Genomic DNA, 17,060 nt, shown 5'->3' on the forward strand with positions numbered 1-17,060 from the left:
GATGGAGCGGGAGAGAAAAAGAGTGAGGGAAAGTGAGAGAGAAAGAGAGAAAAAGAAAAAAAAGAAGGAAGGATGATGAGAGAAAGAGAAAAAGAGAAAGAAAGAAGGAAGGAAAGAAAGAAGGAAGAAAGGAAGGAGAGACGGAAAGGAAAGAAGGAAGGAAAGAAAGGAAAGAAAGAAAGGAAGGAAGGAAAGGAGGAAGGAAGGAAAAGAAAGGAAAGAAAAGAAAGAAAGAAAGAAGAAAGGAAAGAAGGAAAGAAGGAAAGAAAGAAAGAAAAAGAAAAAGGAGGAAAGAAAGAAGGAAGGAAAGAAGGAAGGAAGGAAAGAGAAGGAAAGAAGGAAGGAAAGGAAGGAAGGAAGGAAAAGGAAAGGAAAGGAAAGGAAAGAAAGAAGAAAGGAAAGAGAAGGAAAGAAAGAAGGAAGGAAAGAGAAGGAAAGAAAGAAGGAAGGAAGGAAAGAAGGAAGGAAGGAAAGAGAAGGAAAGAAGGAAGGAAGGAAAGAAAGAAAGAAAGAAGGAAGGAAGGAAGGAAAGAAAGAAAGAAAGAAAGAAAGAAAGAAAGAAAGAAAGAAAGAAGGAAGGAAGGAAAGAAGGAAAGAAAGGAAGGAAGAAAGAAAGAAAGAAAGAAAGAAAGAAAGAAAGAAAGAAAGAAAAGCGAACGGTTGAGCATCTCAGCGACGTGGAACAGTCCCTCCGGAGAAGCACGCGCGGTCACGTGACCGACCTCTTCCGGGTTCTCCCCTCTCGGTTTCGTCTCCTAGAGCACGTGGGTTCTTGTTTGGAGCAGGCCCGGAAGTTTCGTTCTGCCGGCTCATTCGGAAGGGCTGAGTTGGGGTGGGTGGGGTTGACCGCCTTATCGGGGAAGATATAAGCCAGTGCCGGCAGGTTACGGGGGTTCAGTCGGACCGGACTGACTTGGGGGAGATACCGAGCACTTCCTCGCCGCCGCAGGTAGGTCCGAGGACCCATTGCTCTCGCCCCCACCCCACCCCCGATCTTAGCAGCGACAGGGTGCGACAGGGTGAAGCCCAAACTCCCTATAACCCTTTTCTTCCAACTCGGTTAACTGAGAAAATGGTGTGGGATCGATTACGCGTTTGCAAAACGTTAACAACGCTTGTTGCGTGACCGTGGGGAGTGCGTATAAACAAGACACGGGACTTGGTACTTGACCCCTTGGGCATCGATCAGCTTAATAGTATAAGTATAATTTTATTTCTATACCGCCCTTCTCCCGAAGGACTCAGGGCGGTGTACAGCCTATTTAAAAACACAAGACAAACATCAATTAAAAATTTAAAATTATTAAATAAATTCGGCTCAATTTAAAAAACCCCAGAAAATTTAAAATACCCCAATTTAAAATATTACGTTGATAGCCCGGCCTGGAGGAATAGAATTCTTTATTGGCCAAGTGTGATTGGACACACAAGGAATTTGTGTTTAGTTCATATGCTCTCAGTGTATATAAAAGACAAGATACATTCGTTAAGAATCATAAGGTACAACACTTAATGATAGTTATAGGGTACAAATAATCAAGTCATGTTAGGAAGCAATCAATATAAATATAAATCGTAAGGATACAAGCAACAAAGTTACAGTCAGATTCAGGTCAAAACTATTTCAATCCATTCCTTCGTTGAAATATGGCCTTGATTAAAGGACCTGACCAAACACTTTGGATTTCAAATAGGAAAAGTCATGAGATGAAGTTGGGTGGTTGTTGTTGTTTTACAAACATCCTTTTCTGCAGATGCTTCGGTCTACTTTGCCTCTGTTTTATCTGGACTCAATGAGGGTGTTATTTGTTGATATCAGAGAGTAGCAAAGACTTATCGAGGACTGAAATCAAAGCCAGACCAAAGTGAGTCTGCTGCAGCTTACTTAAACCAAAGAACCACTCAAGCACGGTTATCCTAAAAAATGGTTTTGCCAGTTAGAACTACCAATGATAGGAGACTCTCATTTCCAGAGCAACAGGTCAAGCAAAAGCTGAGAGGGAAAGGATTAAGTTTTAGGTTTAAAATTGTGGGATTAGATTTTTCCCTCCTTAAAGTATTACTCAGGATATGGTAAAAAAAATAAATCGAAATGCTAGCCATGATGGTGCAGTCAAAACTGCAAGTGTTACATATTTATGTACAGGCTTGACTTATAACCATAATAATTGAGGCCAGAATTTCTGTTGCTAAGTAAGACATGAGTTTTGCCCCACTTTATGAATTTAGTTACCACAGTTGTTAAAAGTGAACCTGGCTTCCCAATGTCTATGGAGATTCTCAGTCATCCAGGTCATGGTTGTCCCAAAGGTGCTTTTTTCAAGAGGCAACTGGACTTTCTGGTTTTTCGTTGAAGACGTTTCACTTCTCATCCATGTTTCGCTTCTTGGATAAGAAGAGAAAAAACAGAAAGTCCAGTTGTCTCTTGAAAAAAGCACCTTTGGGCCTGGCTTCCCAATGACTTCGCTTGTCAGAAGGTTGCAAAAAGCAATTGCGCAATCCTGGGACACTGCAACCATCATAAACCATCAACTGATTGCCAAGCATGCAAATTTTGATCACAGGACCATGGGGATGCTACAATGGTTATAAGTGAAAAACGGTCATGAGTCACTTTTTTCAGTGCCATAACTTTGAGTAGTCACTAAATGAATAGTTGTAAATCGAGGAATAGTTGTAAATCGTATTCATCCAATTGCTGACCTCTAGGCAGCATTCAAGGATTGTATGTGTGGTTATTATCTTGACTTCTTTTTTTTTTACCATAATTTTTTACCACACCTGCCATTTTGAATTGAATTGTATTACAACTCTCACAGTCCTTGAAATAGTAAGGAATGCACAGACGTTTTTTCAGGAGCTTTCTGATGAGTATGCATGTATAGTATACCAATTTGATAGCCATGCAAAGCTTTTGTTGAACAGATTGGAGTCTTAAAAATAGGTCAGCGGAGCTGAATTATTCTTTGCGGGAGAGATGGAAACAGTTATCTATTCTCTTCTGAATAACCAGCATTTTTTTAAAGGGTATACTCATACTGATTTTCAAGCAAGATTGATCATATTGGCTGGCATTTGTATTTGATATCACTTACAGACCTTCCAGTAATTCCCACAGTTCTAATGGAAATTATCATACATTTTAATACATTTTCTGTGGATTACATGTTCATTACATTAGACCCACTTTTGAAGATGAAATTCTGAAGATTGTTGTTAACTAAAGTATTAATACATTTTACAACACTTTTTGAGTAAGGCCATAGGAAATAGAACTGATTTTACTCCAGTTAAAATACTAGTTAATGGGACTATTTAAATGTATGTTATTTATCCAATGTATACCTTTCTTTTCAAAGAGTTGAAGGCCGTAATCAATAAATGGCTTTTGTCTGTCCCAAAAGCCATTTAGAAGTTTGAAGTTTCATCTCTATTATTTTTATTTGGAAAATATTTTAGGAATTACTGGCTTCGAATATATAGTCATAGGATTTGACTAATAATATTTCCTTTACTGAAAGTAGCTGTCAAATTGCATCGTTAACATTTGACAAACGGACAGACGGCAAGCTGGTGGGTGCAACACTTATCACCTGTTCGATTTTGGATTTTTTTTCTTCCCTTCCTTCCTTCCTTCCTTCCTTCCTTCCTTCCTTCCTTCCTTCCTTCCTTCCTTTCTCCTTTCCTTTCTTTCTTTCTTTCTTTCTTTCTTTCTTTCTTTCTTTCTTTCTTTCTTTTTTTCTTTCCTTTCATTGTGCTGTCTTTCTATGTACTTTTTTTCTATGCTGCATTGTGGTGATAATTTAGAGGATTTGTATTTTGATTTCTAGTATAACTGAGTTGGCTTGTTGCAAGATGGGCAGCAAACAAATAAAATCAAGCTGGTTTATGAAATATAAAAATACACACTGTGCAAAAGTATTTTTCCATTGAAATCACGATATGATTAACATACGTATATATAAATGATATTTGCTATTTCTCTTCCTCTATAATAAAAGATAAAAGAATCAGGAAATGGAGGAGAAAAAAAACAAAAGGAGAAGTCCCAAGTCATCTATGACTCATGTCAGTCAGGTTCACAGCAATAAGAAAAACACTGTGCCTTCTAGCAAAAGTACAGCATTTACCAATTCTGCATCCCAGGTTCATTTACAAAGACCAAAGCTTAAAAGGTAAGGTTTTATATGGAATGTGCTACTGGCAATCAAAGCTGGCTAAATTTGAGGGCTGTACAATTTTCAGGCAGGGAGACATTAAGGGATAAAGAATACCTGGCCCACAAACCATCCAGCTTGCCATGCTAAGCTGTCTGTGGCATCCCCTTTTTTGAAGCTTTCCCCCCAGGAGCTCCTTGGTGTGATGTTTTCCACTCCTTTCATTTGGGGAGGGTTATAGGTCAGACAAACTCAAGCTTAAGGATGCTGGCCCCTTTTGAAATCATCCAAACTCCATTTATGAGTTTAGTCATTAGAGGCAATATTTGGTTCCAAACTAATTTTGGTTCTATTATGATAGATTAATTAAACACATACAAACACATATATGTTGCTTCTTTAACTAAATGAGAGTTTTGTATTTTTAAAATGGAGTGTGATCTTTACTAGTTGTGAAAATGATGCATAAAACAAAAGAAGAAATTACTTTTCTTCCTGTCAGTATAATATTTCGATACAAGTTTCCATAAGCTCAAAAACTTCATGGAGCTTTGCAAGACATCTCAAGTGGGTAGGGCAAGGAACACGATTTTTGCAGTTTTTCAAGGTTTTAAGGGGGATAAAATATATCCCCACACACAGAAAAACTATTAGTAATAGTGGAGATTTCCTGCCAACCCCGTAATTCCAATAGAACAGAATATCTGCAGCTCAAGAGTTGAACAGTGAAGTCTTTGGTGCTCTCTGAGCTGGTTGTTTGCTTGCAGGTGTTTCATTACCCCACTAGGTGACATCATCAATGTGAGTAAGTGTGGGGTTTGCTCTCTATTTTCATACAGCAGCTTGCCCTGCCAGTTTTGGTGGGGATGTAGTTTTCTCTTAATCAAAGAACTACCAAGGAGAATGAATGTAATGAAATATCTGTAAGCAAACAGCCCAGCTTTGAGAGCACCGGGGACTCCACATCCCTATAATTTGAAACAATTAAAGATTTGAAACAATCTTCAGGGCTTTTCTAATCCCCACATGCTACAATTTTCCATATTTTTTTTCAAAAAGCGTGAAAGGCAAAGTGGAACAGTACCTTCAAAGGAAAAATAAAAATATCAGACAACATGTGGCATCGCTAGAGCTTTCAAAGATGGATGCCATAGAAGAAGGATTTTAAAAGATTTTCAGGGGATGAAACCTGTTAGTTAAATTAATATTTTAAAAAAAACCTGATCAAGAGGTCAGACTTCAATTGTGTTCAAGTAATCTTTGCTCTTAGTCTTTCACAAAACCCAATCAACACAACACTGTTTGAAAAAAGAATGCGGCTATGGCAGTCATTTCAGCAGATAGAGGAGATAATTCCAAAAATCTTTGGGACAAAGAATAGAAGCAGCCCGCCACTAACATTTTATACTCTGTTCTGCTGTTTTGTTGTTGTTTTTGTTTTGTCATTCCTATATTTGACTTCAAGTTTCGCAGAGCTACTTGCTTCTGGTTAGGGAATTGCGTAAAGAAAAATTAACTACAGGGTAATTCAAATATGGTCTGAGAAATATCTCAGCTGTTTTGTTTACTTGTTTCTGTTTTAGATTTGGCAAGGAATGTTTTGGCCAGGAAATGGAACAGGACATGTCCAGATAAAAGAGATAGCATCCTTTGGTTAGCTCCTGAAATGTCTCCATTCTAGAACAAATGCATTGCCTTTTCAAGGTCTAATGAACATTGCAGAATGAAGGCAGCAGTGCAAGTTCTGCTAATTATTCGAGCCAAGGAACATTTCCCATGTTTTCTTCTTTTTTCTTCTTAATACTCAAGAATGGAACAATGTGTTCCCTCCTGGATTTGAAGTGGTTGTACAGTGTTCTGTAAATAAAAGTATTTCTGAATGTAAACTCGGAACACAGTCAAAGAAACTATTTCCAAAGATGAGTTCTTGGCTGCTAAAGATATATTAAAGGTGTATATGTGAATTCCTGTCACGTTCAGCCCTTAAATGGGCTTATATTTTTCTTTCAGGAATAGTGATATGCAATGCAAGCTCACTCTTTTCTTTTGAAGGTCCTAGTAACTGATAGCATGTAAGATAGTTACTTTGCCACTCAGAGTTACCTCGAACTGTGATATGAGTGGCATATAAATTTGAAAAATACATCCAGGGATACATCCAAGGCTTTGATAGCAAATATCCAGGCATGTCTGGAATCGCCTGCTCAATGAACAGAGTGCAATTGTAAAACAATAATCAAAATAACAGGTTCTACTTAAATACAGCATAAGTCAGTTTATCCAAAATATAAGAAAGTGAAAAAGCAAGTTCTTGATGAGATGCCATATTACTCTGCTACTTTTACTGATCAGATAGTAGGTCATGCTGGTCAAGATAAGGTGGCACCTATATATTATATCTCTTCCTAAATTATTTTCTCAAGAGATAAGCCCAAACGTGAGGCCATAAACTATTACAGGAAGTCAGCTGTCTCACTAAAAGCTGAATCTTCAAACATTCCTGTACAATACAAGAAGCTAAAAATTGAGGGAGCTGAATATTGTAACAAGGCTTGCATGTTCTGACAAATATTGTCTGGATTTCTGAAAAGGGCTAATACTTCAGCCCTAATAACCATTTTCCTTTTATTCTTGTACTTGGTACAAGAATAGAAGAGTACAAATAACAGTCAGTTGGAACTGAAATATACCAGATTGGTTCTTTCAGCTTTTAAAGGCAAAGTGTGGAATTGGCATACTGTAATTAATGTGGATTAGGGAGTGGTGAAGGTGTATATGATGCAGAATCTTTTTTTGGAAAGTCGGAACAAAGCTGATTCCTGTCATGATTTGTCCAAATGAGACACCGCAATAGGATAACTTCACTTAGTGGAGCAATTGAAATAGTTGCTCCATACCAATTAGAGAAGAAAAGGAGGGTTTTCCCAGAGACTGAAAACTTTCCTAAACTATTTAAGCGGTTTTCCATTAGTAGTAGTAGTAGTAGTAGTAGTAGTAGTAATAATAATAATAATAATAATAATAATAATAATAATAATAATAACAACAACAACAACAACAACAGCAGCAGCAACAGCAGCAACAACAACAACAACAGCAACAACAACAACAACAGCAGCAGCAGCAGCAACAGCAGCAACAACAACAACAACAGCAACAACAACTTTATTGTCATTGTACACAGTATACCCATACAACGAAATTCACTTAACACCCAAAGACCAGGTCCAACACATAACAATCCCCAAACACACTCCCACCCACCACACTTCCCCACCCTTAAACCACCCAAACATCCACACAACAGACCAAGTAATGCTGTTCAACAGCTCACTGATGGTGGCCCTTTAGTTCATTGTTGAGTGCAATTATAGCTCTGAATATAAACTATTCAGAAAACGTGTGGTCCGAGTTTTAATTGTTCTGTATCTTTTGATAAAGGAAAGCAAAATTTATGGACATACGATACATAAGCTACCTCATTGGTAGCTTTAGAAACTAATCCTATGAATCATAATCTGAGTTCCTATAATGAATTGTTTTTGTATGTGTTTGGGAGAGAAGGGGTTAAGTTCTTCCTTCAGAGCAGGGGTGTCAAACTCGCAGCATCACGTCATGTGATGTATCGTGTTGTGATGTATCGCGACTTTCTCCCCTTTGCTAAAACGGGGGTGGGCGTGCCCAGCGTGTGACGCATCCAGCCTGCTGGCCGCGTGTTTGACAACCCTGTTTCAGAGCATTTATTGAGGTGGGACATTCAAAGTAGCAAGCAGAACTAAATGACAACTTTTCTGTCTTAGAGGTGTGAAAGAGAAAGCCAAAACACCAGGAGTGGAAAACAAAGGATCCCAGTCAGCTCCAATCCAGCATTCATTTCTCACAGATGTATCAGATGTTCAAGAAATGGAGAAAGGACTTCTGAGTCTTCTGAATGACTTCCATTCTGGAAAACTGCAAGCATTTGGTATTTTTATTCTGACTGTTCCCCTAGATAAATTATATGTTGAAATGCTCATGTGATCACTGTTGGAAAAAGTGGGACATTGAAAGCATAACTGAAAGCAACTGCATGATTTGCTGAAGTCATACAAATTGGGAAATGTTTCATTAAACTTATTTTTTCAAAGCAGAACAAGTTGCTTAGATCAATGTACTGTTGCTATTATGGTACTACTTAATGGATTTATGTAACAGTTTTCTACTGTGGTGAATACTCAAGATAATTAAAAAAGGTTTTAAAAGATAAAAATCAACACTAAAATAGACAGTAATGTTATTTAACAATTCTGAGCCTGGCAACCCTGTTTTGTATTCCATTTTTAATATATTTGCTCTCTGAACTCTTTCTTCAGAATTTATATTTTTAAAGAAGGAGTGGAGTTGTAACAGAAGAAGATTTTAAAAAATAAATTAGCATTCAGAGTAAATTGTCGATAGTGGTCATGGCTTCACCTATTAAAGACTAGAAAATAGGGTATGTAACATATATATTTCAGCATACTATACTCACAGGTCTACATTCTCACTAGCTGTGTAAGTGATCATAAAACATACTTAAATTAGCTGCTCAGAGTCTCCTGAGCCACGAAATGGGCAGCAAATTTTTATAAATAAATAAAATAAATAAATTACTTTATCCTCCCAATGAGACAGAAATTTTATTTGCTACATATCCAAGCATGGGGAGAATGGTCTGGGTCTTGCCCATCGGTTATGAATTATAGCTAGATATTTGAATTTTTATATTATTTTCTGTCTTTGATTTTTTTTTTCCTCAGAAAGATTGGGAAAGCTGAAACAAATTGGAAGGAATAAAACAATTACAGTGAAATGTTTTCTTTAGAATAATGAACACAATGTGACAAAAAGCTGTTGTTTTATTTCTCCCAAATGTCTCTGGTTATGGCTAAGCAATGTGTAGAGGCCTGCTTGTAGACTCTCTTGCAATTCATAAAATCCGATGTGTTTTTCTGGAATAACGCGGAAACTGGAGGGAGGCATTTGATACTAGGAAAAGATACCCCTGCTTTAAAAGATTTGCAGAGAGCTGTCCTGTAAGCATTGCTTGCACTGTCCAAAGCATCTTTTTGCCTTTGTTCACAGCCCTACTTTCTGTTGACTTGTAATAAGTAGGCCTTTATCTAGGGCAGCAGAATACTGCACTTCCTGGATGTGGAGGACAAGCAGTGCAGTACAGTTCTCAAAGGCAACAATGAGGTGCTTTTCTGTTCCTAGGTGGCCACAAGTGAGGAAGGAAGGAAGAAGATTCAAGGCTTGATTTGCTTGTGGAATTGTCTGTTGCTGACTTTTTGTTTAAAGTCTTAAGTAAGCTTCAAAGGATAGAAGAAACACCCAGAAATAAAATTACCATGTTACTAAAGCAGTGCTTCTCAAACTTGGATAAAGTACTCAGGCTCTTTGGATAATGACACACAAATCTATTACCGAATCCCCTCAGGGACATTGAAATTAAAGTGTTTTACCAACAATGGGCAAAAGGGACCCTTCTGATAAGGGGCTTTGGGTAAGGAAGGAAAACATTTTGGACCAATGGATTAAAGTATACTTTTCCATTTAATAAGCATGCCAAACTTGATATATGTGTAAAGTCATGCAGATTACATTGCATTTCTGAAAATAGTAAAATGAACCTATACCATTAAGGGTGTAAAAATGATTATGGTATGACTTTGCCACCAGTGGTCTGTACTGCAGCACATGTCTACACGGGACTGCCTCTGAACTTCACCTGGAGCCTTCTGTTGATCCACTCTGTGGCAGCCCAGGTGCTAGCTGTTACATGCTGACATGAATACATGACACCTGTGCCCTACAATGGCTCCTGTTGGTTTCTAAGTGCAATTCAAATGCTGGTTTTAACTTTTAAAGCCTTACGTGACTTAACATGAAGGTACTTTCAGGACTACCTTCTCTAACTAATCTTGCCCCATATGTCGCAGTAGAACCTGCTGGTGGTCACTCACATCTGCAAAGTTAACAGGGTTGGAGACTCACAGATTGCTTGTCCTTTGGTGTGCCTGCATTCTTGAAGAGCCTTTTCCTGGAAATTGTATCAACCCCCACACTTCTGATTTTCTGTAAGGTATTAAAGTGGAGCTTTACTGAGAGCTTTTGAGATTTGAGATGGCGTCATAAACTTCCCTTAGGGTTGGCTGACTATTTGTAATTTATTTTCTCTCTCTTTTTATTGTGAACGTTTTATGATACTACATTGATGGAAGGGGTAAACTAACAAGAGTTTTCTTGAATGTGGTGAGGTAAATCCAATAAATCACATTTATTCATCACCCCACAAAACCACTTTAAAAAAATGATATGTGGCTTCAAAGTCTCCAGAGATGCCACATCTTTAGCTTGGAATCGCCTAAAGAAAGCAGAAAACCATCTGCAAGATTTATGGAAGGACAGGTTCAGGGAGAATTACTATGAAGAAGAACTAAATTATGGGGTTATCAGATCTTCAAAGGGGAACATTGCTTCTACACTATTTCAAGCAAAGTACTCTTTTGAAGCTGGTTTGTGAAGTCATGTTGCCCTTCAGTTCTGAAGAGTAAAGCACTGGCACGATGTTGCACTTTGATCATTTTCTTAAGCCTCCTGTAGCAGTTCTGATCTGTTTGTTAGCATGATGGAAAGTTAATACTTTTAATTATTATCAAATCTTTGGCTTAATGCTCTTTTATACCTTTGTTTACTTCAGGAAATGAATGTTCTATTGAGCAAATGGAACATGTAAGAGAAATGCAAGAGAAGTTGGCCCGCTTGAACTTGGAGCTTTACGGAGAGTTGGAAGAACTCCCTGAAGATAAAAGAAAATTAACTAGTGACTCTAATCTGGATAGGTTGTTGTCAGATGTAAGTATAAGCAGGACGCAGGGAGTTTATAATAGAGTCTTGCAAAGGGTTTGTTACTTTGTTTCAAACGTCCCAAAGGTGCTTTTTCAAAAGGCAACTGGACTTTGTTTTTCTTGAAGATGTTTTGCTTCTTCAGTTCTGTTTGCTTCAAACAATTTTGAGCACCAGATTTTTTTTAAAGAGTGACCCATTTTAACAGCAAAACTGTCTCACAGTGCTCAAAACATCCTGCCTTGCATTCAACCCTGTACTTTTGTGAAATTTTATGTTCAGAATGAAGTATTTTGCACACTTGAGAGCAGAGTGCAAAAATTTTCCTGACTTCAGGTCTGTTTTTTATCCTTCAAAAATATATGGCTTTGTTATTTTTGTAGAGTTTGCATAATAACAAAATTACATTGTTCAAACTATAACCGTTTTCTTCATAAGTGAGGGTGCACTGACAATGAAACATTTTCCCAATATTATACCACCCTCTATTGATAAAGAAAAAACACTGCAGCCTTTCTTTTTTAAAACAGGAGAATACATTTAAAAAGGAAATTATCATTTCATTTTTTTGTCTCCTCAGTCCTCCCTAAAACCCTATAAATATCATTAAATTTTCATAAATTTCAACATTACAATCTCTGGAAGCAACAAAAAGGTATTGATAGGTTTCAGATATTTGTTTTGCATTCTTTCTTTGTGGTATCATTACATTTGCATCTGGAAATTTGGTAAAGGATGAAAATCGAATCTCATGTGGAATTCAAGATTAGCTTAGTGCTGTCAAAAATGTTTGAATAATAAAAAGTATTAAATTGATGAGCCGCTGTTGTTTCCCAAAGTAGAAGTCTTCTGCAGAAAAGGCAAATTCAGTTTATTTTTCCATCATTGACGAAAAAATGTTCTGGAGAGTTTAGAAACACTGAAGAACAGTGTGGGGACATTGCTGTGGGAAATTGACATCCAGTTCTTTCTCTAGTTGGGATTCCAGTAGATCTCAGTCTCTTTTCTAAATACAATTAAGCCTTACCGATAAATTATCTGGACAATTAATAAGTACAAATATTAATAAGTACAAATATAAAAACAACTTTTTATATTTTTTTCTACTGTAGCTGGAAGAACTGAATTCTTCTATGTATCCTTTTTGTGAAATATCTAGTCTTAATCAAATAGCTGTGTTAGCTCATTTTATAGAAAGGGTAAAATTAAGTGCATGTGAGGCAACTGCACCTTAGTCTAAGAACTGTTTGATCTGTTTTGTTTTTTTAAGCCTGCAACCGAGAAACTTTTAACATTTCTTCATGATTTACAAGTTATTTTAAATAGCATGCAACTCACATTTTTCCGCTTTTTGTTCCCTCCATTTCTTTTCACTTCCGTTTCTTTGTACATCTCCAAATTTACCTGGTTATTTTACCTTCTGCTCAGTTTTTGAACAGAGCAATATTTCCTTAGTGGCTTTGAATGGAAATTGGTTGTATCACGTGTGAACTAACTTAAGAGTTTGATAAGAAACACTGTGATTTTCTGCATGTTTGGGCTGTAAGTTGATTTCACACGCTTCCCACAAAAGTCTTCTCAATATAGACCTGAATAATAGTGGGCCGTGTCATTTTTTGGCTCAGTACTACTTTTCTCCATAGCTTAATAAACTATAATTTAGGGTCTCTCTCTCTCTATGTCTGTTACTATATAGATTTTTTAAAAGAATGGTATGCTTACTTCATATCATTTTTCCTAATGCCTACCTTCACCAACCTGGTTGTCTTACTTCTATTGTTTCTAGTAGTAATAGCAATAGCACTTAGACTTAAATACTGCTTCACAGTGCTTTACAACCCTTTCTAAGCGGTTTACAGAGTCATCATATTTCCCCCAACAGTCTGGGTCCTCATATTACCAACCTCAGAAGGAAGGAAGGCTGAGTCAACCTTGAGCTAGTGAGAATCGAATTGCTGACAGTTAGCACAATTAACCTGCAATACTGCATTCTAACCACTGCACAACCACAGCTCAAGATAATAATAAAGATAGTAAAGTAATAGTAAATATAGTAATACTAAATATAATAAGAGTGAAAGGATAAGACAGAATATTGGACCAAGACTGTGGATACTCAATTGTCACACGTAGTGTGAAGTTAAGGAACATAATTTTGATTTTGCATAATTTTTAAAAAATGTTAAAGAGCAGTCTTTAATGTGCATAATTTCCCGCTCCAGACCCCCATTTGACATAGCCTAGTAGCAACTTGGTGTGGTAGTTAAGATGAACTAAATCCAGGGAGCCTCAGGCTCAAGTCCACCTTCCACCACTGTAACTCCTTGAGTGACTTTGGGCAATGTTTGCTTTCAACTCAAGCTACTTCATTAGTTTTCTTTTGTGAGAAATAAAAGGTGGAAAGGCTTCCATGTTTTCCACCTTGAGCTCCCAGGGAAAAGATAGATATAAGTGAAATAAATAAAACAGCAACTTGAGAATTTCAGTATTTAGAAGAAAATTTATTTTGGGATTATGGCAGAGAAAGAACCCATTTATTTTTTTAAAATCTTTCACCCTACTATCTATGGCTATGATTTAAACTTGAGTGAAGTAGTACTCCAGTTGCATGTTTTATGTGAAATGTAACTTATCCATTTTTCTCATGCTTGCCTGCTACTTAGGGTCCTTTTTTAAGAATAAATGAAAGACAAGGTTCTATGTATCCTGGAGCCTCTTAAAAACGTCTTCAGAAATTACCTCAAAACTTGCTTCTCCTGAAATGCATGTAATCTTAGAAGAGCATAAGACATTTTACTTTTAGCTCAACTCATTGATTGCTATTCCTTGACTCCTTGCTTCAGACAGAAACTTCACTTAGCAGATGTTCAAGATCATCCGAATACCAGCAGAAGCTAAATCTGCCGTTTTCTTGCTTGTTTTGGGGGATCCAAGTTCCCATATTTAATTTCCAGCAGACTGTTCCTTGCTTCTGTAACAACGTGTTGAAAATAATTAATATGTGCACACACTCCTCTTAGCAGACGTGCAATGTTGCAGCCTTGTCAGGCTTGAAGCTTAGGGTTCAGTATGGCCATGTTTTGCTGCTATGCTTTGTATCGTTGCCTTATCCTCTGTGAAAAGTGGGAAAACTTGAAAGAGCATTTCTAAAATGGAAAAAAAAGTCAGTATTGATTAAGTTAATATATGAACTATGGTGTGCCTGCTTCCTTTTCCACAATGTAGACAATCAGCACATGCTCAGTGATGCCATTAAATGAATGTTTAATTTATTTTAGCAATAAAATAATTTTAAAGACCTCTGTTTTCTATAGAATTTATGTAACCATTGGGCGTTTTTATGTGTATCTTTATTTATTTATTTATTGAATTTATAAAGTTGCCAAATTAATAATTTATTACTCTGGGCAGCAGATAGAAGTAAATATCCAATAAATATAAAACCAGCATAATAAACTACAACAGTACACAGATAACCAAGGCTGAAAATAGCCCTTAGACTTACATACAGGTTCATAGTACTTTATGGGCTTCTCTCAGCGGTTTACAGAGTCAATGTATTGCCCCCAACAATCTGGGTCCTCATTTTACCAACCTCAGAAGGTTGGAAGGCTGAGACAACCTTGAGCCTGGTGAGAATCAAACTCCTGGCAGTCAGCAGAATTAACCTGCAATATTGCATTCTAACCAGTATGCAAATAAACACCCCCTCTCATAATTGAGTGGGTTCAGTTACCATCTTGGTCCAAGACACAAGAGAAAAAACATCTCAGCTTTACAAAACAGTAGTAGGATCAGAGTGCCTGTACATTAGGAGTGGGGAAGAAGCTCATCCCAAAGAGCAGATGTTTCAACAGTAAAGGTATGGAGTCTATGTCCCATTAGATAACTCTGCCTCAGGGGTCCTGAAGCATGTCTACTTTGCTGAGTTAGATAAGCAGAAATAGCTAAAGATTTATTTATTTATTTATTTATTATATTTCTATACCGCCTTTCTCCCGTAGGACTCAAGGCGGTGTACAGTCAAGAAAAATATAGACACACATCATAAAATTGCTAATTAAAATTATTTCTTAGTTTGGTCAATCAAATAAAACCCAGAATTAGATAACATTTAAAAAATCATTCACATGTTCGTATGTTTAGCCCCGCCTGTTGGAACATCAGGGTCTTGAGGGCACGGCGGAAAGCACGGAGATCAGGGATATTCCGTATCTCCGGGGGCAGTTCATTCCAAAGGGTTGGAGCCCCCACAGAGAAGGCCCTCCCCCTGGGAGTCGCAAGATGCGCTCATATCCTGCACATAACACAGCCCTCGGAGCAAGGGAGAAATTGCACTACATTTTCATTACAGCTTTACATTTCATTTATCACTTGGGAGCCCTTGTTATTAGAAAGAACAAGTTTGCAGTTGTACATTGATCTCACCCATTTAATAACCTTGAGGGTGAGAGTGGCCTCAGACATTTTGTCTGCAAGCAGAACAACCAAGCTCGGAGAGCAACAAGGATTCCACATTGGTCCCTTGCATGTATATATATTTATTTTAAGTAATGAAAGTGTGAGGGTATGCTGTTCAAATTTTCCACTTCTAGTTACTTTCAGGTAACTAGCCTTCTATATCTGTATGGTCTTATTATTTTCAGATGATTGATGAAGAGGAAATTAAAACCAGATGCCAGATGCTTATTGTGTGAAAGTGAGTGGTTTCATATGGAGATCATTATATTGATGACTTATTAGCTTAATAGCTTGATTCTCACAGTAATAACACCCTTTCTCTGCTGAGCTTTACTGATCTGCTCCCTTCCATATAAGTGGGGACCACAGTAATTCTCACTATTATAGATATTGACAGGTTTTAATTGTTTCAGAGGTGTTACTTCAATGGTAAGTTGTTTCTGTTTTCTGGAAAATTGGTTGAATCCCTACTTTGTATTGCTGTTTGATGTGTTAAAATTAGTAACAATATGGATTTCTATTCCAATACTTGATACTCATGGAAATTGCCACTACAGATGTGAAACCTCTTCATGTTATGGTGGCTTCCTGACAAGTGTGCTACATTGTAATGTATGATTACTAATAGAAGAAGCTGATGTCCAAGGAAGGTAAGCCAAGGAACACATTGATCCTTCGTCTAACTGAAGTAGTCAAGGTGACCACTCAGGATTGCTTTCTCCTTGAGAAAGAAAGATCTTTTATATCTCTATAAAACTTTTCCGTTAATCCTGCAAATCAGGAGATTTTCTGGAAAGAGATAGATAGGACTGCATTTGTGATATATGGTATGCCATATATTTAAATGATCTCAACTGCTAAGTAGAGTTGATAGTCTATATACACATACAAACCAAACATCCTGGACAGAACACAGCTTCCCCACTTTAAGCACACACTCAATTCCCTCTTGGCACTGGTGACCCAAAAGAACATGATGGAAATGGAATAAGAAAAAGGGTAAAGTCACTGGGAAAGAGAAAGAAAAGCTGAGAACAAACTGAAATAAGATGGGGGGAAGGGAGGAGTAACTGGACAGCAAATTAAGGAAAACCAGAGTAGCCTTTGAAGTTACAAAAAATATTAAACTCACTATGAGGACAGCCTTTTTCTGCAGATTTTGCTTTTGTTGCCTGTGTTCCGCAGCTTTTATTACTACAGAATACAAGACCTCATACATTCACAGCTTCTTATCGGTATTTGGAGAAGCCTCACTTCCAAACAAATTTCCACTAATTCAAGGGCTTTTTCAATCCAAGCTGATATGGTTTGAAAAGGGAAAAAGTAGAAGGAATTTGCAGACTTTTGTTTCTGGGTTTTTTTTAGCAAGGAAGAAGGGCATAACAAGTTAAAAGTTGTTATTACATTTGGTCCCATCGCTGTTTTCATAAGTCCTTCAAAACTTGATTGTGCCAAGAGGCCTGGGGGCTCTTAAGGGAATTGTGAGTTGTTGAGGTAGTTTCACTGTTGTTAATATTTGTTGCTCCCTCCTTGCCTTGTAATAATATTAATGGTTTTAATTATTGCTTTCATAGT

The 17,060-nt window shown here is 37.3% G+C and overlaps 1 protein-coding gene across 1 annotated transcript; it reads left to right on the plus strand.

The window, feature by feature from the left end:
• The first annotated feature begins 757 nt into the window (after nucleotides 1-757).
• CCDC28A (coiled-coil domain containing 28A) lies at nucleotides 758-14,322 on the plus strand. The gene is made up of 6 exons (XM_034418907.3): nucleotides 758-949; nucleotides 4,002-4,175; nucleotides 7,958-8,121; nucleotides 10,879-11,033; nucleotides 12,137-12,159; nucleotides 13,868-14,322. Exons 2-6 carry the CDS (start codon nucleotides 4,018-4,020, stop codon nucleotides 13,920-13,922), a joined length of 555 nt encoding a protein of 184 aa, XP_034274798.1. The 5' UTR covers nucleotides 758-949; nucleotides 4,002-4,017; the 3' UTR covers nucleotides 13,923-14,322.
• The last annotated feature ends 2,738 nt before the right edge of the window (nucleotides 14,323-17,060 follow it).

The sequence above is a fragment of the Pantherophis guttatus genome, chromosome 1 (genome assembly GCF_059756535.1).
Source record: "Pantherophis guttatus breed Tessera chromosome 1, ASM5975653v1, whole genome shotgun sequence".
Taxonomy (NCBI): domain Eukaryota; kingdom Metazoa; phylum Chordata; class Lepidosauria; order Squamata; family Colubridae; genus Pantherophis; species Pantherophis guttatus.

Bases quoted from the DNA above. Each gene is read 5' to 3' on its own strand.
- CCDC28A (XM_034418907.3), top strand. From the start codon at position 4,018: ATGGAGGAGAAAAAAAACAAAAGGAGAAGTCCCAAGTCATCTATGACT. The intron at 8,122-10,878 runs GTATTTTTATTC...TGTTTACTTCAG, and splicing joins TGGAAAACTGCAAGCATTTG to GAAATGAATGTTCTATTGAG. The intron at 12,160-13,867 runs GTATCCTTTTTG...TCCTTGCTTCAG, and splicing joins GAAGAACTGAATTCTTCTAT to ACAGAAACTTCACTTAGCAG.